Here is a 23,891-nt window from a genome sequence, read left to right as displayed (position 1 = left end):
GCTAACAGGGTTGTCATTTCTAAGTATTAAGATAGTATAGATTGGGCTATTTTCTTCTCAAATTTTATTTTTAGAAATATTTTGGGGCATGCAAAGGTTTTAGAGGGTGGTCATTTAAAACAATATTTTTAAACACTTTCATTTCGAGGCAGCTATTGGCACCACACATGAACCTTCCTCTTAGAAAGCAACTGCTGAAACGAATGGGCCCAGCCTAGGGGTCTGACTCAGTTGTGTCCTCATCTCCATCAAGGCGCCAAACCCTCCTGAACCCAGGTTCCTTGTAACAATAGGCAAGAAGATGAAGGCGGAATCCTCTTCTTGTTCTAACATTGCACTACAACCACTGGTCACATGGGGCTAGTCTGAATTGAGATGTACTGCAAGTACAAATAAATTACACAGCAGATTTCAAAGACTTCCCTGAAATACTAATGTAAATTATCTCATTAATAATTTTTATATTGATTACACGTTGAACTGATAGGACTTGGAGGGTATATTGGGTTAAATAAAATATTAAAAATTACTTTCTGAAAGGTAGCTCCTAGAAATTTTTGAATTACACATGCGACTCACATTATATTTCCATTGGACAGGATTGTTTGATTTACTTATTTTAAGAAATATTTTTAATATGTTTCTGGGTTCCCATTTCTTTTGTGTGTGCATCAAATTCTAGAAAACTTAAAGTAGTCTTGTCTGGGGGGGGAAATGTTACATCATTTTGTAGTCAAAGCTCTTTTTTTCTAAAAAAGGGTAAAGATTTCATGTCATGTTGGCTAATGTTGAAGAGAGTGTAAGGGGAAGGAACACCAATGTTTCTTAAACTAGAATTTCATTTCCGTCTACTTTGAATGAAGCTGTGGTGCCAATCTTTATGCACTTACAGTCTTTAGAACAGAACATTTCCAGATTCCAGCACATGAAAAACGATACTTCTAAATGATCAGCCCCCCAGCCCCCACACACATAGGCCACAGCTCTTCCCCATATGAGCAGCAACTATTTGGAAAGCACCTAAATGTCCAGCCCAGGAACTCCAAAAATCACATGTTCAATAACTGCTGGGTCAAATAAAGAACAGTAGACAGAGACAGGGCATCAAATATGCCTTTGGACTGATGATCTGGGCAGAAGGAGAAGCAGAGGGAAGATTCCGAGGCACATATGAGGTCTGAAAATTAAGTTCACAAACTTTCCACCGTGTAAATGGACATATGAGCAGAGCTTGGAAGGAGGGTTGGTTGTCTGGGGACATTGACAATATATACATTTGCATGGATCAAGTAGGGCCCCGCGTGTTCAGAAGATCTAGGATCTGATATGAAAAGCAATGACCTGATTGAAGCCATGTTTTCAGGAAATCATCGCTCTCTGCCATGCGATACATGTGTGCACCCCCCAGCTGGAGCATCTGATTAGAATCCAATGCCATGTCACATTGTACCCTTACTCTCTTGTGCGTGTATATTTTTGCTTCCCCAAGGGAGAATGATACATTCCTCAAAGATAAGAGTGGAAGTTGATGTTCCCTTTGAGCACCTCATGACTTTCAGGACAGTAGTGGGCACGGAGTATGTGCTCCATGCTTACTTAAAAAAAAAAAAAAATTAAATTGTGCAGAATCCCTGTTTCCTCTTCTTTCATGTATTTCATGAGGGAAAATGAAGACAGAGAATCCTAATTATGAAAAAGGGCCCTTCAGGGGCAAAAGTATGAATCAGTTTGCCTTCTGTCTCTTTCTCATTTCTTTTCTGTGTTTTTCTCCTTTTTTCCTGGCAACTTCCCGGGTCCTCACCACCAGCATTTTGTTATCGAAACTCCTAGTCTTGGACTTACATGTCTGGAACCCCAAATTTCCCCTTCCTCCTTTCACCATCCATTGCCTCAGGGCCGTAGGGGAGAGTATGATGTCTCTTTCACCCTGACAGTCCCTGAGTTGGACCATAACTGATAATCTGCTTTAGCCCGTTGGCCCTCCCTGGTACAGCTTTACAACTGACCTGAAGATTGTTCGGATTAGTTTAAGTGGTCAGAGAAAAGTAAGAGACATTTATTAAAGAAGTGTGGAAGGACCTGGGAGATAGTACAGAGTGACAGGAGAGTTTTCTTTTTTACTATTCTGTAAATGAGAAATAACTTATACCCAACTGTGACTTTGGGGAAGGTAGACTCAGTTTGGGTAAAGCTATAGCCTTTCCCTGACCAGAAAAAAAGAAAAAAGATAATTCTGTAGATGGCAGAAAATTTACAAAGCCTGGCTTTGCTTTTCTCTCTCTCCTTTTATTTTTAAATTTATTTTTGTTGTCCTGACTCTACACTAGTCGTTACAAAGTTACTTTCAGGAAGAAGCAAAGAATAACTTTCTCTTCCTTGGGTTACTCTTTAGTTAACTTCTTAGAGCTTTCAACGACCTGAAAAAGCCAGGCCAATATTGAAAAATGTAGGAGAAAGCCACTTGAAAATGTCATCTACAAATACTTTAAGGATCCTGGGTCCCTCAACAAGGCTCTTTATTAAATGAGAGTTAATATCAGAGGCAGATAAACCGCAACAGACAAGAATGAAATGTGGTTTGTAAAGGGTATTAACACAAGGTAAACATTTATATTTCATTTTCTTTATATTGGTGATAATGTAGAATTGGAGCTTGGCTGTTATTTCTGCTTTTATCTTCATTTTTGTTTAACAGAGAAAGCTCAAGAGATAGGTTCTAAGGTAAGACTTTGCTTTCTTCTAGCGACTCCAGTGGACTAACTTTTCACCCTGTGCAGCCTAAATTGCTGTTAAATTATCTATTTCAGTGGGATTGCTCTTACAAAGCTACACCTTGAAGTAACAATGCTCCACACTTCCCCTCCTTTGTAGGGAGGCTGGAGATTGACTGTAATTTCCGGTTCCTAGTCCCAGCATTAACTCCTCCCCATCCCCTGTTCTCAAGAAAGAGTATCTTATGTTTTTCAAATTATATAACCGTCACCAGTTCTGAACTTTCTCCACAGGGAGTGAGTGAATGCTGCTTCCAACATCGCTACATCCCATGAATCACTACTTTAATGAGCAGTCTCATCCTTAAGAATACTTGCAGGTCAAAAAGGGATGTTTGGAGAGAAACCTAGTCAGGTGAGGCTTCCATGGCAGAGATTAGGTGAAACAAAAACATTTCTTTATTCTTACCTTCTACGACTTGGCTGTTTTAGTCCCTAGCACACATTATTCTCTTATTTATAAAATGACACCTATGTAAGTATTCTGGTAACAAGTTTGCTATTCGCTTAACAAACAGTGCGTATGTGCATTGTATACTGATTACTGGTCTGAACAACCATGCGTAAAGAACATGAGTGTGGATGTACAGACAGAACGTGAACCTCTCCTCTTTCTTATTCTCCAGGCACACTGTGTTGAAGGAAAAAGCGTGAGTTCTGAAATAAGACATCTGCTTTATTAAAAAAAAATACAAAACCAACTTTTTATTTTGAAATAACTGTAGATTCACATTAAGTTGTAAGAAATCATATAGAGAGATCCCTTATAGACACTTTACCCAGTTTTCCCCAATGATAACATTCTGCATAACTGTAGTACGCTATCACAATCAGGAAACTGACATTAATACAATCCTAGGGCCTATTCAAATGTCACCAATTTTACATGCACTCATTTGTGTGTTTACTTAGTTCTAGGTAATTTTATCACATATGTGATCTGCATTTGAATCCCAGCTCTCCCAAGTACTGGCTGTGTGATCCTGAGCAAGGTCTTTAATATCTCTAGGGCCCAGTTTCCTCATCTGTAAAATGGGTATAATATCTGCCTGAAAATGTGGTGCAAGGATTAGGTAAGATCATTTTGTGGAATTTCCAGCACAGGTGGATTCTCAAATGCTAGTTTCCTACCTGTCTGTCTCTTGTTCTCTCAGTAGCAAGGGAGCTCTCTCCAGTTTCTTGCTAGAAAAAAAAATAAAACAGACTTGTGGGTTATAATAAATCAGGTTCTCCTTCTTCAAAGGAAACACATTTAACCCTGCAGCTCAGAGAGTTGTGCCCCAGCCCACAGCTGCTCCCGCCTTTGGGGCTGGTCTTGAAATCCTGTTTGCATCCAGATCAGAAGTGTAGGGATGGAGGAGTGAGAAAGCGGAGACTTGGCGGGGGGAGGGGAGGAGGAGGGAGAGGCTGTGGGGCAGGAGGGAGGAGGGAGGAGGAAAGAGGCGGTAAATGCAGTAGGCTGGAGAACTACCAACTCCAAAGAGTTTCTGTCCTGTGTGGCTAGTGATCGAGGGTTGGATGAACCCGCGGAAGGCTGGATAGGGGATGGGAGCCTATGAAGACCTGGTGGGCAGGTACAGAAGGCAGTCTAGACCGCGTAGGAGGGTTGCAGCCCTTCACAGGGTTCGGAGTCCTTGCTAGAGCCCTTCGGCCCCCTAGACCCTTCTTCCAATGACAGCCAATGGGCGCTCGAGAGCTAAGAAATCCAGGGCAAGAGAGGCACCTGAATCCCCACCTCGGAGTCCCGCTGGCTGGACGCGGGGCCTGTCCTCCACACCTAGAAGTGGGCGGCCGGGTGTGCTGGGTGCAGCGGGGGGTGTGCGGGCGTGACTGGAAGGAAAGGGAAGCGGGCCGGCAGGGGGCCCACGGGTGGACGCGCCAGGCGCGGCCCGGCTGCGACCCCGGGGCGCAGGCCTCCTCCACCTGCACCTCCTAGAGGCCGGGCGTTTCCAAGTTCAAATCTCCGAGACGACCGCCCCAGTGTCACGCGGCAGCCAGGGGGACCGGGCTCCTGCGGGCTCCGGCGACCCGAGCAGTCGGGGCCTGGGACGCAGCCCGGGTGGCGGCGGCGTGGCGGGGACCGGCCCGGCGGGGACGGGCCCGGGGAGCGCTGGGCGCTCCTCCCTCGGCGGCCCCCGAGGCTCGGGCGGGAGGAGGAGCCGCGCTCCGGCCGGCGCCGCCCTGGCTCCTCCTCCCAGCGCGGGCCGGGCCCTTCCAACCCGGCGTCCCAAGCCGCGGGTGGCCGCTGCCGAGCCCGGAGCCGAGCGCGCTGGGCGCGGCCGTCCGGCTGCCGCCGCCGCCGCCTGCGAGCCCTGAGTGCGCCCGCGGCCATGGGCCCCGCGGCGGCGCCGGGCGCGTGAGCCCCGGGAGGCGGTAAGCGAGGGTCCCAAACCCGGGACCTCCACCCCGCGGCCTGGGGGAGGCCTTGTTCTGCCCCCACGCCGTCGGCGGGGCCCTGCGTGGACACGGCCCGGGCCGGGCTGGGTCTCCCCATCGGGGCCCGGGGCTAGGGCGGGGGATGTCCCCGCAGGCCGGGTGCAGCGGGCGGGAGCGAGGAAGCGGGGGCCGGGCCGGGCCGGTCCCGGGGGAGCCGGCGGGGAGGGGGCGGGGCGGGCCGTGGCGTCGCGGGCTGCGCGGGAGGGGGCGGGCCGACGGCGGAGGGGACGCGCGCGGCAGCCCCCGGGAGCCTGGCGTTGGTAAAAGCTGGCCCCTTACATATGGAAATGACGCTCGCGCGGGGCCCCATTCTCGTCCTTTTGAAGGACGCCCTCCCCGAGCCTCGGCGCCGCCTGCGAAGTGTTGTCCGGCTTCTTGCGCCCTAACAAAGCGTCCGTCTTCGCTCTGCAGGGCCGTGGAGGCGGGCGGCCGGCTGTGCGGGCGCCGCGGAGAGGCCGGCAGGAGGTAGGCGAGGACGGCGGGGTCCGAAAGGACGTGCTGCCGGGCGGCACCGTTGGGGTGACTGAGGTCTCCGCGGGCGGCGCTGCGCAGGCGGATGCGGGACGCGTGGGCATCTCAGGTTGCGGGGGACGTCGGCCTCGCGCCCGCCCTCGGGCCTCAGCTCTCCTCCGCGTCCAGCGCGCCCTGGGTCCGGGAGCCTCCGCCACCCGCGTGGTCCCAGCCCACTGCCCCCAGCTGAAAGCGGCCACTGTGTGTTGGTCCAGGAGCAGACTGGAGTCCCGGGGGGAGCAGAAAGGGTGGTGGTGGTGTTGCTGGTGCCACCCAGGCAGACTTGTGATTGAGAAGCTCGAGAGAAACCTGTGTGGGCAAACTCAGGTGTTAGCCCGGGCTGCCTAGCGGACAGTTACCCTTAAAGTGGGGATTTTCGAAGGTGTGTGGGATCGATGCATGTAGAGAGACTTTCCCAGGGCAGTTACTCCTAAGAAAGGAAAAAGAACAAAATGCTACTCGTTTGTTGCCTGAAAGCCTCGATCGCCACACCAGCAGACAAGTGTGGAGGGTTGCAAGAGAATCTTCCAGGGTCCCAGGGGCTGGGCTTCTGCAGCTACCAAACCGGTCCCTGACAAAAGGACAAAGCTGATGGAAACAGTTTACAGCTGAAAGCTCTGTCTGCGAAGTTGAGAGAGAGAGAGAGACAGAGAGACAGAGAGACAGAGAGACAGAGAGACAGAGAGAAAGGCGATTTCCTGGCCTCAGCGCTACAAATCAGATGGGAGCTGGAGAGATTGTTCTACCATGTACCTTGTGTCTAATTATGAGATCTTCTGCTTTCTTTACTTCCCTGGAAACCTCCTGGTGTTGAGCTTGCCATAGAACTCCTCTGAATTTATTAGATCAAAATAGATTGCATAGTTGTCTTTGTGACTAACGTGGTAGCCTTTTAGGATTAGAATCCTAATAAAATCCGCTGTGGCACATGGGGTAAGCGCGGGAGACCACGAAACATTCTCAGTTGGGCTCCCTTACCTGCATTAACATAAATTTTTATGTTACGTGTTTCTTGAGGCTTGACAATCAGCATGCAAGGTAATGTATTTTTTCTGTGTCAGCTTAATTTTATTTTGAGTCTTCTCTAGGGGCTAACACTGGTGACTGACCTGGAATATTGGCAGATCTTGCTCTGCAGCTGAAGGGGGCTGTGACAATTCCCGGGCTGAGTGTAAAAGTAAGATTCCAGGCTGGCTGCAAAACCAGTTTATTGTGATCTCTTCAGCTGTTCTCAGTATCCCTAGAGAGGTCATGTGAACTGCTGGGGAGTAGGGAGTTTGTTTGTAGATTTGTTTATTTTCACGAATTCTCTGGTGATTCTTTAGAGGAAAGCATTCTGAACCGCAGTGGAGATAATAAATGGATGTTCCGGATGAGTTGAACATGGGGCAAAGGAAGGAAAAGGCTTTATAGGGGACAACAGAAAGGAAGCCACCACAGGCATGGTCTTTGCATTAAAATGTCAATCAGTCATTTTAATAGGCATTTGCTCAGAATAGCATGTGTCATAAGAAGATGTCACTTATTCTTATTCTTTTTAAATTCTTTTTTCATTTTAGATATGTGATGACCCTTAATATCACAAGATGTTAACTGTCACAGGGGGGAGAACAGGGCTCCAATGAATTCTGAACAGCCAATCTTAATTTAATAGACAATATTCTTATCATAAGTCAAATGTTGTTCAAGTAAATTGTTTTAAATGCCACTGCAAATAACTTTTTAAACTAACATTTCACCAATCTCGATGCTTCCACTTTCTGTTGATAATGAAAATACGTTTTATCAGGCTTACATTGATAAAGGGTTGGTGAGTCAAATAAGCCTTTTCAGAAGGTTTATTTTTATAGATGTCAACTCATTTGTAAGCCAATAAATTATGTGGTTTGAATTCTGGCTATTGAACTTACATCTGTTGGGCAGGGGCTAATAAAGAGATTTACTAAAGCTTTCAAAAAGATTTTTTTATCCTATTCACAAATAAAATAGAAATTTAAAATGATGATGGGAATATGCAAGTGAGCAAGTTTGTTTGAAATTAGGATGCTTCTTTATTGCAACTTATATCAGCAATTAACCATTTATTCCAGTTTTGGGATGAAAACATTATGAAGTATTTATCCTCTACTGCTCGCTCACTTCAAAAACAAAGTTGAGAAAAATCTATTGCTTATCTATGGAAAAAGAGAAGCTCTTCACTTTTACCCCAGGTAACTGTTCTCATATCTGCAGGCATTCTGCATTAATTTGAGTTAATAAGGCTCAAGAAGTGAAAGTTGTTACAAGCAGGCTCTTTTAAGAAAGTAACAAACAGGCAGCTGTTGTTTGCTTCTGTAACGTTACACAGTAGCTGATTACAGGTTATTGTATCTACAATGTGCTAAACTAAAGATTTTGTTCCTCCAGCTATCCCAAGTTAACAACTTGATTGGGTAGCCTACCTAGCTATCAGGTTTAACAAATCTTGGCTTTTCTACATCATTCAGGATAGTAAAATACTAAAGCTTATTTATGTTTTAGAATAAATACTGACAGGATACCCTTAGTTAAGTTAAATTTTATAGTGTAGTTAGCAAAGGTTATTTCCTTTCAATTTAATGTAACTTTTTGTTTTCCTATGTAGTGGCATTTAAGATTTTGTGTTGTATTTTTATACCATGATTTTATTCTTGGTGATGTTCTTATGCTTTTGGTATCCAGCTAGAAGTGAGGTGCTCTCTCAGCAGGGAGGAGACCGTCTGACAGTAACCAGTTTGAGCAGCAGTAGTTTTTGGCAGAAATAGTCTATATAAATATGTAGATGGGGACAATTGTTTTTTCTATTAAGTTTTTACTAAATTTAAATATATCCTTGTCACTGTTTCATTTTATACTGAAATTAGTCCAAAATGGTAGGACTGGAAATCTTTGCAGCAAATTAAAGTGCAAAAAAAAGAAAAAGAAACACTGTAATTTGATCATGGGCATTAGGAGGCTCTGATCTGCCAAACTGAAAGCTAAAGGCGTGAATGAAAAAGCTTTGCCAAACCAGGGTTATGCATGTTTATCAGTTTAGTTGTAAAGTAACTAAATTAGTCACTTGGTGGTCACTGCCTGGTCTGTGGACCCCCAACAGCTATGTCTGAACGCAGATCCAAAAGCATCTATTATAATACCCAACGAACGAGGCTGAGCCAAGAGGGACATCCAGACATTCCTCGTTGCTGTTCAGCTGCTGGACCATCTGGAGGGGAAATAAAAGGCCTGGGCGAGGGGCTCTGGCATTGTGCTCGTTTATTATTTGGTTTTCCCTGGCCAGGCTTTGTCCCCTTTTCACTCCCTCGGGCCCAGAACAGACGTCCCCTTTGGCCGGGGTACCATTCTTACAAGCTCCTTTCTATATCTTGGATGCTGGAAAGTTCATAAGTTCACGTATCCACTTCATGCTCGCCCTATGTTGGGGACTTCATTATTCCAGCTGCACCTCCACCTATCTCTTTTCTCGTCCCAGTTGGCACTGTGATTTCATCATCCAGGGTTGCCCAGGGCAGCGCAATTCCACAGATCTGTAATGGACATCCCTGTCACGGTCTGCACATTTTGGCAGCCTTGTTTTCAGTTATTTGGAAGGAAAAGTCTCCCAATAGTTCTCGTTATGAGTGGTTACTGGATGGTAACTGTCTTGATTAATGGCTCTGTGCACCTGCCTCGTTAGAACTCCAAAATATTGCTCACACACTGGCCTTTTTATTCTCCAGGATTGGTAAAGGCTCTGACAGTTGGATGGGGAAGGTAGATAGTGAAGAGAGGCCCTGGTTTGTGGCAGGCTGTATAAAACTGGGATTGTTCTTTGCCCTCTGAAGGAAGATTTATCATTCCAAACCCAACTTTATCTCTGAGTAAGATTCCTGTCACCGATGGGTGTCAGCAAGGCTTTGACTCTGGAAAACATTGAATTGCACAGATTAGACATAATTAAGTGTTTGGGGGAATATTTAATAACTGACAATTCCTGGACTGGACCCATTGTTGAAGATATGGGGCTTTTCATTATCATTTTTATATAAAAATTTCTTCCCTAAATCCCACAGCTGCTTTAGTAAAAAGAGATTGCTTGTTCTATGTTTCCCTAGTGCCTTGTGGCTAATAATTATTCAATATATGGATGAAGGGAGGTAGGGTGGAAGGAACCCCACCACTCCCCATTCCAATCTGTAGGAGTTTGTGGGCCATCAAGTGTTCCATGGTGGTTTCCAGTACGTGGTAGAAGTGATTGACACATAAAGGTGGAGACAAGCGATATGCCAGTGTTATTATTTCATCGGTCCCATTCCTGTGTTCTGTGTCTATGTACAGCACTGAAAGACAGTGCAGCTTACAGTCAGAGCAGGGTTCAAGTCTTGGCTCCACCTTCCTATCAGCTGTATCCTTAGACAAGTTGCTTGCTTTTTCCAAGCCCCAATTTCCACATCTTAAATGGGAATATGATACCTACTTGAAAGAATTAGGAGGATTAAATGAGATCATGTGTGTACTCAGTGTAGGCCACACTTACAGTAAATGCTCAGAAGTGAACATACATATTCTCCTGAACTTTTAATATTTCATTCTTTCTGCTTTCCTGTGACATTACATTTATCAGTAATCTGCCTTTAAAGATTGAGGAAGCATTGAACGTTAGCTGATGCTGTTACCATCCCCTGTCTGTTTTTGCTCTCTGCGTTCTGGCATTCCACAGCTCCTGTTCTGTGTCTTTCAAGGCAGCTGTATGGCTGATTGACTTGTGTAAGTTACCTCTCCTCAGTTTTTACTCCTTCTTTGTAAGTCACAGGTATTTTCTTGGTGGTTTTCTCAAGTCCCTTCGTATTTCAGCTTTCTCGGGGATTGGCTACTCTCACTTGCTTACTACATGTAACCCTCCCAGATGGTTATTATTCTTTTGATTCTATAAACCAGGGGACTAGGGAGAGAGTTTTGGTACAGATTCTCCTCCAAAGTCACATCTCATAGCAAGCAAACAACAAAAAAAGAAAAACAAAAAATGCAGCTGACGTTTGTGATGTCATCGGCTCGCTTCCTGACTCCTTGAACCAAACCTCAGACAGCCCTGCGTGGTGCAGTTCGGCAGTGAGTGCTGGCTTTCTACTTCTGCACGGTTATGTGTAGGACGGAAAATGCCTTTGAAAAGTGGTTGCATGGGGAGGTAGAAGTGTGTTTTCTGAAGAAATAAGCATTTCAAAGTCTTCATACGCTCATTTCTATAGCTCTCTTTCAGGTTAAGTTTCCACTCAAGAAATCTCCATACGCTCAGTCAGTCCATGATGGTGACTGTGTCCCGGTGTGAAGAACACACTCCACTATGCATTTGGGGGTAGCTCTAAAAGAAATGGAGGTTGTGGACCTCACCCTTAAAGAAATGTCTGGCAAGTAGGGAGAAAACATTCTTGCACATGGAATTACTGATGAACATTTGGGAAATAAATATCAATCAGTGGAAGTTCATTCTGTGCCAGAAAAGTTCTGAGAGTGTGTCACCATATGTAACATCTTTTGGATAGTTCCTTCCGAATGATCATTTGTTCTGCAGGGGTAGGGCTGCTTTTCCCCTTCAGTCAAAAGAATGCTTTCCTAATCGCGGTGTCTTGGGAAAGAGGGAAACGGAATAGAGATAAAAGAAAGCCGCTGTAAAATGAAAGAGGGTTGAGTTAGTGAGAATCCAATGGCCTCCCAAAGAGCAGGGCATGTGAGCTTATCGATTCAAAACCATGGATAAGATTGGTATTTCTCAGTACACTGTTAGTTTTATGGCTTCCTTTCATTGGTTTAGATGGACAAATTCCCTCCGCCCCCTTAAAAATAATTTTACAAAGGGGAAGTGTTAGAATTCTTTCAGTTTTGAGGTGTTGTTTTTTTTTTAATATTCAAAATCAGCAAAAGCAAAAGCAGAATAGTCTGGCTTTTATGAAGTTGGTCAGACTCCAGCCCAGGGGACTGTTAAACGCAGAGAGCGAGTCCGAGCTATGACAACCATGCAAATCCCAGGGCACCTTGGGGATTGTCCACAGATCTTAGGTGACAATTAACAGGCAGCCTGGTCTTGTCTAAATTCCTGACTTTGGTGGCGTTGCTTATCACCTTGGTGTTTCTGTCCTGATGCTTTGATGTTTGCATAGCACTCTCAACTTATTTTGGTAACATTTGCATAGTGATTAGTTAACCAAACAGACCAACTCTGGGAAGGTAGCCAGCACCAGCAGCACCTTGGTAATAGAAAAACTGATAATTAGGAGAAGAGATCCTCTGAGACCAGGGGTCTGGACCACCAGCTTCAGCTCTGGTGCCATTTCATGTTAATGAGGGGCCCCAGGGAAAATCCCACTGGATGGTGGACTATTTGAATTGATCTTCTGAGCCCCCCTGGTCCTGCTGACACCGTGGCTCTTCTTTAGCTTGTCATGTTTTAAACAGTTGTCTATGGAAAGCAAGCTACACAACCTGGAGCAGCACTGGATTGTTGTGGAAGGCTCTCTTCTTCCCCGTTCTGGCTGTGTTCAACATCGTGCGTTGCGTGTTTCCCATGTTGCAATGGTCTGCTCCACGCAACATCAGCTCAGAGTTTTCTGATCCAGGGCTGGGTTTAGCGAAAGGTACAGCTTTCACACGTAGAATGGTGGTTGCTAGGGCCTGGGGGAGGGAGAAGTGGGGAGCTGCTGTGCAGTGGGTGTAGAGTCTGTCATGCAAGATGAAAAAGTTCCAGAGATCTGCGGTACAACAATGCACATATAGTGAATGATACTATACCGTCCAGTTAAAACTTTGTTCATAGGATGGATTTCATGTTATGGGGTTTTTATTACAATTAAAAAAATTATATTGGCAAGATAAATACATTGGTTGTTTTAAAGGTGCTGCTTTTTATAGTCTAGGGCTGGTTCTGAGAGCCATGCCTCAGATGGCTGAGGTCACCCTCTCAAGGGCATATGTCGTGTTTGGCTTCCATTGCATCATGGTGAAGGTACTTGCAATGTGCAGGTTTCAGGCTGTCATTGGAAAACCCAACCCATTAAAAATGAATTACTGTACAAGCAAAACACCAGATTCATTCTTAAAGTATGATGTACCTAGTATTTTATGATGTATATTTTTAGCAATAAATAATTCTGAGAGTTATTGATGACTCCACGTTTTTATGGATCCCATGGAAATTGGAAAAACAGAAGAGTTTGGGTGGTCAGAGAGATAGAAGACAGAATAACCAGGTGAACAGAGTGAGACGGCCTAGATGGTAGAGTTCCCTGAGAATCTTTATGATTCATATGGTCTGCGGCTCCTTCAAACCTCACTGTCTGAAAGGTTGGAGGAGTGTTTTCCCCTTTCTCTAGGCAACTAAGCATTACCTAAACCTCCCTGGGACTAAAGCCAGCCTCAGGGAGTACTCTTCCTGTCACACCTGTAATTGCACCAATGAAGTTAATTGAGTTGCTTTTTGAGGAACGTGGAAAAGACATTCAGTCTCATGTAAACAGGGAGGTGGTTTTGTACAGACTGTCCATTTCCTCTTGCTGCAACCCTCTGGTCTAACAACAAAGTGGGGCATCTAGGCTGCAGGGTGAGAAACTAAGCAGCTCCTCCAAGCTGGCATATTGCAGCATCTGGGCAGGTAGTCTGGAGCTCACAGACTGGCATGGAAACTCTGGCCCTGCAGGCTATTGCTGCTAACAGGACATTTGAAAGGACAGGAGGTCAGAAGTGGTCTTCACCATCTGTAAGTCCTGCTCCAGATGAGCTGATAGAAAGAGAACCGCTGGCTCTCAGTCTGGAGTCTGATAGACTGGTTGGGTGCCTTTCTGCCTAGAGACTCCCTTCTGGTAACATTACCCCGCGTGGATGTTACCCCCATGTGGATGCATGGGGCAGCTCCACTGGCCAGCGCTGGGCCTGGAGAGACCTGTGGTCTTGCTGAGGGGTGTGCAGTGTTACCTCTTCTGCTGGCCCTTAGCAAGATCTTGATTGATCCGCATGAGGGGGCCAAGGCATACAGAGCATTCCCAAGGCGCTGGCATGGGTGGGGGTGGCGGTAGTGTGCCAAGCAGTGGCAGCAGAAGGGCTCCAGGGGCTGCCACAACTTCTCCTTGTTTCTGTCTCACACAGGTGAGCGCTGTGGGCTATGGGATGGATGAGGTGGAGCAGGACCAGCATGAGGCCCGACTCAAGGAGCTGTTTGACAGTTTTGACACGACGGGCACTGGGTCCCTGGGACAGGAAGAACTCACCGACCTTTGTCACATGTTGAGCTTGGAGGAAGTGGCCCCAGTGCTGCAAGAGACGCTGCTTCAGGACAATCTCTTGGGCAGGGTAAGTAAGGTCTGGGGAAGAGCATCGGCAGTGGGAAGTGGGGGCGGTTTTTGTCTTTCTGTTGGGGCGCTGGGGGTGGGGCAAACCACACATATTGTAACTTGTTTCTAACATCCTGGCTGTCTGTGCCCTTGGCTCTTAATGTGATAAACAGACGAGATGTAATGGGTGTGCCACAGCAGTGCTGTTCGCTCAGGTGGTGAGGCTGCTGTAATTTGTGCACTGAGCATCTTAGATAAAGAGAGAACAATAGGTAACAAGGGGATGTTTTCCAACTTTTTTCTTTGTGGATCATTTTATGGATGCCGCTTTTATCATTGAGACAGCAGGGGGGAGGCAGATTTCCATTGAAGAGAAGGGAAATGCAGTAAGAAAACTGCCATTCACAGGAAAAGCAGATTGCTGTTGTGACTTTTACTTCCAATAAAGCTATTTCTTCTTCTGTGGGTTGTTTCTCAGGCGAAGTATTAATTAAACCCTTCACCCAGGAAATGAGGCTGGAGGGTAAGTAAATACAGTGTAGGTTCATTTAAAACCCAGCACGACTTGCTGCCAGCAGGGAGATGTGTGTGTGTGCTGGTGTTAACTTCTGCATTTGACAACAAATAGTCATGTTCTCCCCATAGATCAAGTCACAGACATGAGTAAGAAGTCAGAAGGGAGGGATCCTTTCCCTCCACTTGCTGTTAGTGGGGAAGATGTTTGGTCCGTTACGACTTGTCTCATAATTATAATTAAGAGCATCATTTGTACGGCTGTGGGTTCAGTCTTGCTGTTGATTTTTTGAATGGCTGAGAGATAAAAATGGGCAACCCTTTTTGAGTTCTGTTGGTGTCATTGCTGACACTTTGTAAACACTGGTTCCTATCATGTGGTGTAAATTGAGGAAGTAGTCATGAAGCTCAACTTTATTCCAGTGATTGAAATTCCTTTTCTTCATTTCATTTTCACTGTCTCTTAGCTGACAAGTTGAGTGAGTGGCCTTAGGTGCAGTAGGTACGATGTGTCAGCTCTCAGTGACATGAGACAGACAGGAGTAGCGATCATCCTGCAATGAATGCACAAAGGATGATGCTTTCAAGGGCGTGGCACTACGAATGTGGTGATAGACAGGGCTCACACTTAATGAAAAAATGAGTTTGCAAAAGTGGGATTATTCTTGGTCACTTTGGGGGCATTAGCTGCTTGTGAATACATGTGGTCCCTAAAATAGGTTAAAAATCTTGCTTTGAGGGGCGGCCGGATGGCTCAATTGGTGAGAGCGCGAGCTCTGAACAACAGGGTTGCCAGTTCGATTCCCACATGGGCCAGTGAGCTGCGCCCTCCATAACTAGGTTGCAAACCACAAGCTGCCACTGAGCTGCTGAAGGGCGGCCAGATGGCTCAGTTGGTTAGAGCACCAGCTCTCCACAACAAGGTTGCCGGTTCAATTCCCTCATGGGATGGTGGCTGCACCCCCAACAATTAAAGATTGAAAACAGACTTGGAGCTGAGCTGTGGCCTCCACAACTAGGTTGAAGGACAACGACTTGGAGCTGATGGGCCCTGGAGAAACACACTGTTCCCCAATATTTCCCAATTAAAAAAAAAAATCTTTCTTTGAAAGCAGTAGGAATGGGAGATTTGAGGATTAAACAAGTAATGCACTCAAGTGGTTTTTAGCTCTGCCTCTATCTCAGAGTCTTTGGGGAACCAAGAGTACTGTTTTGCCCTGTGGTCCTCGGAGAGCTCAGGACTTTTGGCGTCTAAGGAATCGTCTGCAAGAGTGGATCTCTTGTAATGCTTATTAAAGCCTGAGAAGTCAAAATACAACTTAAGGTTTTGTTGAGAGATTGTGTTAAGGTCAGTGTAAATAGGGGACTCGCTGCTGTAGACGGACAGCATCTTGGCAGCAGAGTAGCAGTTTGTGCCCCGGATGTTGCACATTGTTGCCCTCATTTGGCAAACTGAAATGAGGAGCGGCTATCGATTGATTTGTTAACGACTTGGCAATACCAGCCTGCTTTTCACGTTGGCTATTTGCCTGTGCATAATGAATAGCTAAGGGGTCTATAGCGTGATATTTACTTAGTGTGCACAGTACGAAAGTTAAATAGATGTATGCATGTTGGTTTCATGTGGAAGGTCCCTGGCGATTATCTTGAGAGCAAGGTTGACATGAATTAATACGCTACTGTTAAATTGGATTTTTTTATGAAACTGAATTATTCTCCTCAGGTGATCCCATAATCTTGGCCATCTGCTGTTAAGGTACTCTACGTGGCCTATAATTTTGAATTACAAGGGGAAAAAGTTCCTTAAAATTCATAGACGCGATCCAAGTGCTATCACCTCCTTGATATATTGAGTAGGGTCATAAGTTATAAAATTACAAGTTGTTTTTAATGGCAGTCGTCTTTCTTCTCTTTAGATAGTATTTATAAAAACCTTATAAGGGTTAGCAGTTTGGTTTAGTAAAACAGAAAGAAATAGCAGCACGACAAATCTAAATATATTCATCTATTCTTTAATTTAACAAATATGTATTATGTGTGTTTGTCCCGCATGCCAGGCATTCTACTAGTCTTATGGTATGGGTGCAACTTATTTATGTTTATTGTAAAGTTTTCCATTGAATTGGCTTTTAGGTACATTAGTATCCATCAACTTCTTGAATGCTTATGGTTTTAATTTTATCTTTTAAATCTTAATGAGTATAGTTTTTAAGTAAAATAAAACTTCCAAGTTTACCATTGGAATTAAGCTGAATTAATCATTTTCCTTGAAAAACAAGTAAGAAGATAAAAAGCGTTGTACCTCTCAACTAAGAACATGAATAGTCTGTATATTTTTTATTTTAGAATCCATCTTTAATAACTTCTTGTTCTTTTCTCTTGAAGCCTAATGTTTCTTTTGACAGCTGTTAAGGAAAGTAACTTAAGTTGACTTGCCATTTTTATGCATTTTCATAATAGGCCATTTACCCCCAAATTATGTTTAAATTCATCTGTCCAATCTTGAAGCCATATTCCCCTGAGCATGGGGTTACTGTGTAGGTGTTTGAAATGCCTAAAGATTGTGGATCACTGATTTGAAGGAAAGAGAACGTTGTCGATAGGTGTTTCCAACTAGTTTATCAAGAGAGCTCCATCCATATCTTTGTCACAGTTAAGCATCTGCCAGGTGGTGAGACCCCCAAGACAAGGGACTTTTCAAGACACTGAAGAACTTATAGTCTGGTCATGTAATGTACCTGGCAGATAAATAGTACTGGGAGCTAATACTACAGACATTTAAGAAAGGGAACCATGTTAGCTTTTACATTAAACCAAGTTTTCATCCAAGCAATGGATATATCTATTGTAAGTGCTGCCTGTTTTTTGTGTCTTTTAAATGAAGTTTCCATATGCCTCTCTATCCCTTTTATTAGAAATCAGGACATAAATAATGATAATTTACCTTGGTTTTATGGAAGCCTTTGGTGATATCCAGCTTGAAAATGCATTTTCCTTTTTTTTTAAATGGAATATACCAGCTTTGAGACAAAACATCGCCCTGAGTTTCTGTTGAGTTTCCTTGCTATACTCTTTAATATGAATCTGGAGGCTGAAGGGCCCCATGTCCTGGTCACTCTTTAGCATCAGAACAAGCTACCTGGTAGTAGAACTCACCATTGGCTTCCAAAGAGTGCGGTGGGTATGTGGATTTTGGTCATCGAAGGCACTTTGAAATTTTTTAGTATGAAAATTTGATAGCTGTACAAACATATAATTTAGTTCACTTTTCCCCCCTTTCATTTTAAAGTGCTTGAGGTTCTTTTGTAAATGTCAAGATTAATTTTATATGGAGAATTTGCTTTTTTGTTGTTTCTAATTCATTAAAAGCTTTTAAAGATTTCTTTCTCTTACACACACTTTAACCATTTGAAAAGCCAATCAGAAATACAGAAGCAAAAAAAAAAAAAGAAATACAGAAGCACTTTTTGGCAGTGATTATTTGATCTTGTTCTCTGTGTACAAAATTGCGCTTGATCATCAAATAGTGCCTATTTATAACTACCCCATGTCCATGCTTCTGTTTCATACTATTGATCCAAGGCTTTTTGAGTGCATTGGAGGGAATGGTGGAAACATTTCTCATTGCATCTCTTAAATGTCTGAACCTTCACTAACCACTGTAGAGTAACCTAAAATGATAAAGGATGTTTTCTGATTCCTACGTTGCTCTTGTGACTCAGGGTATCTCTCCATCACTTCCTTCCTTTTCAACATTCTCATCTGGGGTTGAATTGAACTCTTAAGGGTCTCTGGTTCCCATTTATAGACAAACAGACATTCTGAGTAAGAGGCTACGAGACTTGTTTCTATTCTGTATGAACACTTCCTTGTCAAATTCAATGCGGAATTATTTTTGGTTTTGCATCCTGTGAACCTTGAGTCTCTCAGAGGTGTTTAGTTTGACAGAAAGCAAGGGCTGAGGGAAGAGCTGTTGGGAAGGCCTTCTACTTTCAACAAGAGTTGGGAACAAGCACTAAATGATTCTTCTTTTCTACCTACTTTATTTCAGTAATGATCATCTCTTTCACCAGAGAAAGTATGCTCAGGAATGCTCACTAGATTCCCATAATATTTCACTGATACTTTTATGAGTAGCTTTTTGTCTGGACAAGGGGACTTAAAATTTTCAGTGTCCATCACAGATTTTAGATTTACCTGTTCATCTGTATGACAGAGAAACATGGAACCCAGAACTTCGAAAAGTGTAGTGACTTGTCCAAGGTCAGGCAACTCATTTGAAGCAGCACTAGAATGAAAACCTAGATTTCTCAATCCCTGAATGTGAATGCATGCCTCCATAGCCTCCTCAGACTCCACATATGCAAAAATGAATCTCATTGTGTCTCCTCCCTTCAACTCACCCCTACCTCCACATCGAGACAGTGTACTATAGGAGCACAGTCTTCAAAGTCAGACCTGGATTTACATACTGACTCTTGCCGCTTTTTAGCCATATAGGCATTTTATCTTAAATATTCTGAGCCTTAGTTTCTTCATCAGTATAATGGGAAAAATAATATCCTCCTTGTAAGATTGTGATGAGGGTTGACTTAGATTGTGTATATCAAAGACATTGTAGAACCAGTACGGTTAACTGCTGTGTTCTATACCTCCCTCCATCTCTTACATACCTAGAATGGGGCTTTAGTACACAATGACTTCCCACTAAAAATTTTCAGAGAAATCTCATTAGAGAATGGATTTGCTAGAAACTCTTATGTGGTGGTGATTTGCATCTATTTCTGTCCATAGGCAGGGCTCCTTGGATCAGTCTTGAGTACAACTTCATACAGTTGCTTTAGGTATTTAAAACCTGCCTTTGAAAATGGCCTTTGCCCGTCTACGTTGTCTGCAGTAAATGACTAGTAAGCTACAATAACCTGAATGCTTTATTTAGAAAACAACATTTCATAATCATATCTTTCATTATGACATAGTTATAATCCAAGTCATTTATCTTTGCATAATGCCATAAACATTATTTTCCTCTACACTGACCTTGTGATGAGTCCATATTTCTATACCCATTTCAACTAACACAATGTTTTGAGTGTTCCCTCATTGATTTCTCTTTGTATTACTAGATACAAACCTCCTAAGAGTGATGATAGTCACGTGGGCCTTTGTCTTGTTTAACAAGCTCACTTTGTTGCATGCTGGCTTGAGCTTTCTCATCTTGGGTCTGTTTGAAGTGCTGCCTGCACACATACGGAAACTATATTCATTTGATCTCCAAGACTGCACGAGATGATTTTATGCAATGCTAGTTTCCTTATTCTACTTCCTGTTGCAGGTTTTTTTGTGGTTTAAAATAGTGTTTCTTGTGTGTGCTTAAATTCTTTTTTCAGAAAGGCAAATTGTGTCTATAAAAAAACATTCATATGAAATTTGGAGAGCAAAAGTGGTGAGGTAAATTTCTATTACGCGGTGGTAACACATGACAAAAAATAACAGACTTGACTAGTCTTCCTGTTAATTTAGTTTAAATGTCATGTGTGTTTTCAGTCAGTCATGTAATTTCCCCCATTGCTGTAAACTGCCCTTTGAGGCATACAAGATATAGGAATGCCTTATAAAATGAATGGCAGCAATTATTATTCAAATGAGGAGATACCAGCCAGGGTACACACAGCTGGGAAGCTTGTTACCTGGTGAGATTTAATTGCATTGTATATCTGTGAAGACGTCTAAATTTTAACATAGTACAATAGTAAAACTCCCTTGGGGGGGGAAATCGTACTTAAAAATTCCAGTTACTGAACTTCGTGAGCCCACGGATGCTCATTTCTTCACAATAAAGGGCATTTATTAACATTTTGGTTCTGCCTTGTGCCCTCAGGGGCTTTTCCGCCACATCAGTATTCATGAGCATTGATGAAAAATAGCAGTCACCTGCCTCTGTTAGAGCACTCTCTTCTTGAAGCATGTGGAATTTACTGTTGTTTAAAGTGGAGGGTCTACTGTCTCTGTGTCCTTGCAAGAAGGAAAATAAAGATCAACTTAAGACTTAAAGTTGCTCCAATATTTTTCTTAATTGAGATGGCGTTGGTTAATAACATTATGTAAGCTTCAGTTGTACAGCATTGTAATTCACTGTGTGTACACACTATTGCATGCTCACCACCAAGAGTCCAGTTTCCATCTGTTTACCACATAATTGACCCCTTTTCTCATTCTGCTGTTTCCCCACGGCTCCAGTTGTTTTGATCAGCTTGCCAGCTTTTTGGGGTTTTAGATTTTTTTTGTCAGGGAGGGAGGGGTTACCTAGATAGACAATGTTGGATTATAAAGAACCTCTGAGTTAGTAATCATGTTTAGTCCTTTTAGAGTCTTCTAAAATGTGGCTGATTTAATACCTTATACGTCCATTTTGGAAATCTTTAAGCTCTGCTTGTGAATATCTTGGAGAAGTCAAATGTCATCAGATGTCGCTATTTTCCTGCCTGCTGGCCCAGTAAGATATGCTTATTTTTCAGAGGCCCCTACCAGCTTGTTTCTGTCTCAGAATACTTAACCAGATTCTACCTAGTGGTTGCTAATAAAAATTCCTCTTTCATTTCCCATTCTACCCTCCCACATTCTAGAATCTAGAATATAGCAGAGGTTATGTATCTTCTTGATGTTATATTCCCTGAAGTCCCAGTGGACTGCTTTATGCCTAGTGGCTTTGTGTAAAGTTGAGGATTTGACTTGGAGCAGCAGAGGGATTTCCCTGAAAGGTTAGAGCAGGAGTAGAGCAGGCCTGGGGCAGGCAGAGTTACTAGACTTTAATGTATCCAGTTAGAAGGCCTGGGTTCTCCAAGTAACCCCATCACTTCAAGATGTGTGGCCTTGGGCCGAGTACAGGTCTTCTCTGAGCCTCTCTCATCAGTTCTAAGGATGGATGCCTGTCCTTAGAGCAGCACACGGACATTGTGAGAACCAAATGACCAAATGTCCAGGAAAGAATGAACCTACACTAACACCCCTGTTCATCTCGTATTTTCCAGGACCCACATTAATAAAATTTTCTAATAACTTGATCTCTTACCCCAATTAGTGGGAATCTTTTTTAAAAAACCGGTTAACCATTGGGAATTAAAAAAAAATTTATTAACGTTTTGCCCTACCAAAGAGTATATTAAACATTACAGGGTTGTTCTTAATTATTTAAATCTTTTTTTCTATCACTTATCCTTCTAGAAGAGTGATACCCTCAGGATTTATTTAGCAGCACATAGATCCTTGCCCCAGCATTAAATAACCTTAGACTTTTAGGTTTTTGAGGGCATGTGCCTTTTTTATGTAGTTTATATAGTTTTAAAAAAACAGTTTGTTAAAATGTAAAATATATTATACTTTATGTTGTTAAAATGTAAAATATATTTTATTATGTTTGTTTGAGGGGGGATAGTCAATGTCTTTCCTCAATCTCACTATGTCGATAGTTACTTCTTATACTTACCTTAGAGCACCCCTGCCTTTTTTGGGGGGGGTGGGTATTGGGGAACAGTGTGTTTCTCCAGGGCCCATCAGCTCCAAGTCGTTGTCCTTCAATGTAGTTGTGGAGGGTGCAGCTCACTGGCCCATGTGGGAATCGAACCGGCAACCCTGTTGTTAAGAGCTCGCATTCTAACCAACTGAGCCATCTGGCCATCCACCCCCGTCTTTTGTTTGTTGCTTCTAATCTGTGGCAGGTTGGGAAGCAGGCCGATGAAGCTTATAATAAATCAAGTAGAGCGAGGGTAAATAGCTCCTGAGTTGCTTCGGCGGCATCTTCTATGAGTAGAGCGTGTGGGTTTTATGATGCCTTCCTCAGCTTTGGGTACCACTTGTTTCCTGATTGTCTGCTGTATTCTAGAGCACTGAGGTGCAGAAATAAGCAACCTCCACATAAATGAGGATAATACTATCTTATTTAGTATTTAGTATTATCTGAGGATAATATTAAAGTTGGTGTGTTTGTATGAGGCCTAAGTATCACTTGAATACAGTATAATAAAGCCTTGGAAGCTGATTAAAAGTAACTTCCCAATTATAGCTGTTTTTGTCATTTTTCCGGGGGAGTAAAACTGAGGTACAGAGATCCCAGGATGATTTTCATGGCTAATAGTCACTGAATTGAACTGTTAGGATGAAATTCAGAAGGGCACTTTCCAATTACCGCTATCAAAACATATCTTTAGAAGACCCTGCAGAGACCCACAGAGACAAGTATAAAAGATGTGAAAGTCTCAAGGCAAACACCTCCCTTTTGAAACAGAAGCCTCTCTCTGTTCAACTCATAATTGGCAAGAAGAGACTTAGGTTTCACTCAGGCCATCTCTATTAATATCCTAAGAGAGGAAAAACCCAGAGTTGGGGTCCCTTCACAAAGCAGACTGACTCAGTTTCTCCAATGCCGGGCAACTGCACAGATCCTGGGGGCACCGTGCTGTCACCACCCCCCAGTCCTGCTTGGTTGTCTTGGTTACTCTCATGGACAGTTGCTTTGCCTGAGAACACGGCCCTGTTTCTGCATAAAAGTGATGGGACCGGTCAAGCCTGCTATTATACCTGTTAGTAGTATTCACGTCCACTTGCTGAGTACCTAATAAGTGCCAGGAAGTTCTACATACTTTACATAACTCTCATTTTGTCTCCCCAACGCTGCTCCGAGGGGAGTGCTATTATAAATAACATAAAGTGCACGCAGTGCTCTCAGCACAGCATCTGCCTCCCTCCCTGTGACATTTCCTGAGACTGTGCTCAGTGGCAGCAGGGATCCTTGTCACTCTCCTTCACAGCTGTATTACCAGGGCCGAGGATTAGTGCCTGGTGCATAGCAGCTGCTCAATAAATATTTGTTGAATGAACCATAAATATTAGTTGTTAGATAGTCCCATTTCCACACACGAGCAGACCAAAGCTCAGAGCGGTGTAGTAATTTAGCCAATTCACAGAAGGAAGTGAGTGACTGAGCCAGAGTCAGAACCTGGACCCAGCTGGTTACCGCGCACAGCCTGTGCTCCTAACCCTTCTGCAGCCCTCCCTGAGAGGGAGGCCTGATTCTGGCAGGAAGTAGTAAATGCCTGCAAGTGCCCCTAATGGGGAGTGCCCTTGGGCATGTGATGTCTGCAGACGGCTGGTTGGGAACTGGAGCTGGGATGGCACAGAGCCTGAAGCCCACCTCTGACTCTGGGACACGGCCCTCCGCCCTCCCCCAGGCTTCTCAGTGATTTGTCATCTGTGAAATCTAATTAGCACAGCCTACATTTCTACAATCTTTTAACCCTTTCATTAATAGCACGGCCCTGGCTTTTTAGTGGATGCCCAGACTCCCTTG

The 23,891-nt window shown here is 43.8% G+C and overlaps 1 protein-coding gene across 8 annotated transcripts in view; it reads left to right on the top strand.

Annotated features, from left to right (window-relative positions):
- The first annotated feature begins 4,967 nt into the window (after positions 1-4,967).
- Positions 4,968-23,891, top strand: part of NIN (ninein) — a 92,446-nt gene continuing 73,522 nt past the window's right edge. For 6 of the 8 annotated variants that reach the window (XR_013993279.1, XR_013993280.1, XM_081047319.1 and 3 more), the window contains exons 1-2: positions 4,968-5,144; positions 13,848-14,051. Coding sequence is in view for 6 of the 8 variants with exons in the window: in XM_081047319.1 (XP_080903445.1) it covers positions 13,869-14,051 (183 nt within the window). In the remaining 2 variants the exon portion in view is untranslated. Of the gene's footprint in view, positions 5,145-5,416; positions 5,468-5,618; positions 5,673-13,847; positions 14,052-23,891 lie in introns of those variants that run through there. The other 2 variants (XM_081047321.1, XM_081047320.1) reach the window with 2 other exon arrangements.

The sequence above is a fragment of the Rhinolophus hipposideros genome, assembly GCF_964194185.1.
Source record: "Rhinolophus hipposideros genome assembly, chromosome: 5".
Lineage (NCBI taxonomy): Eukaryota > Metazoa > Chordata > Mammalia > Chiroptera > Rhinolophidae > Rhinolophus > Rhinolophus hipposideros.
The sequence above is the reverse complement of the archived record's forward strand: the minus strand, read 5'-3'. Positions and strand labels throughout refer to the sequence as shown.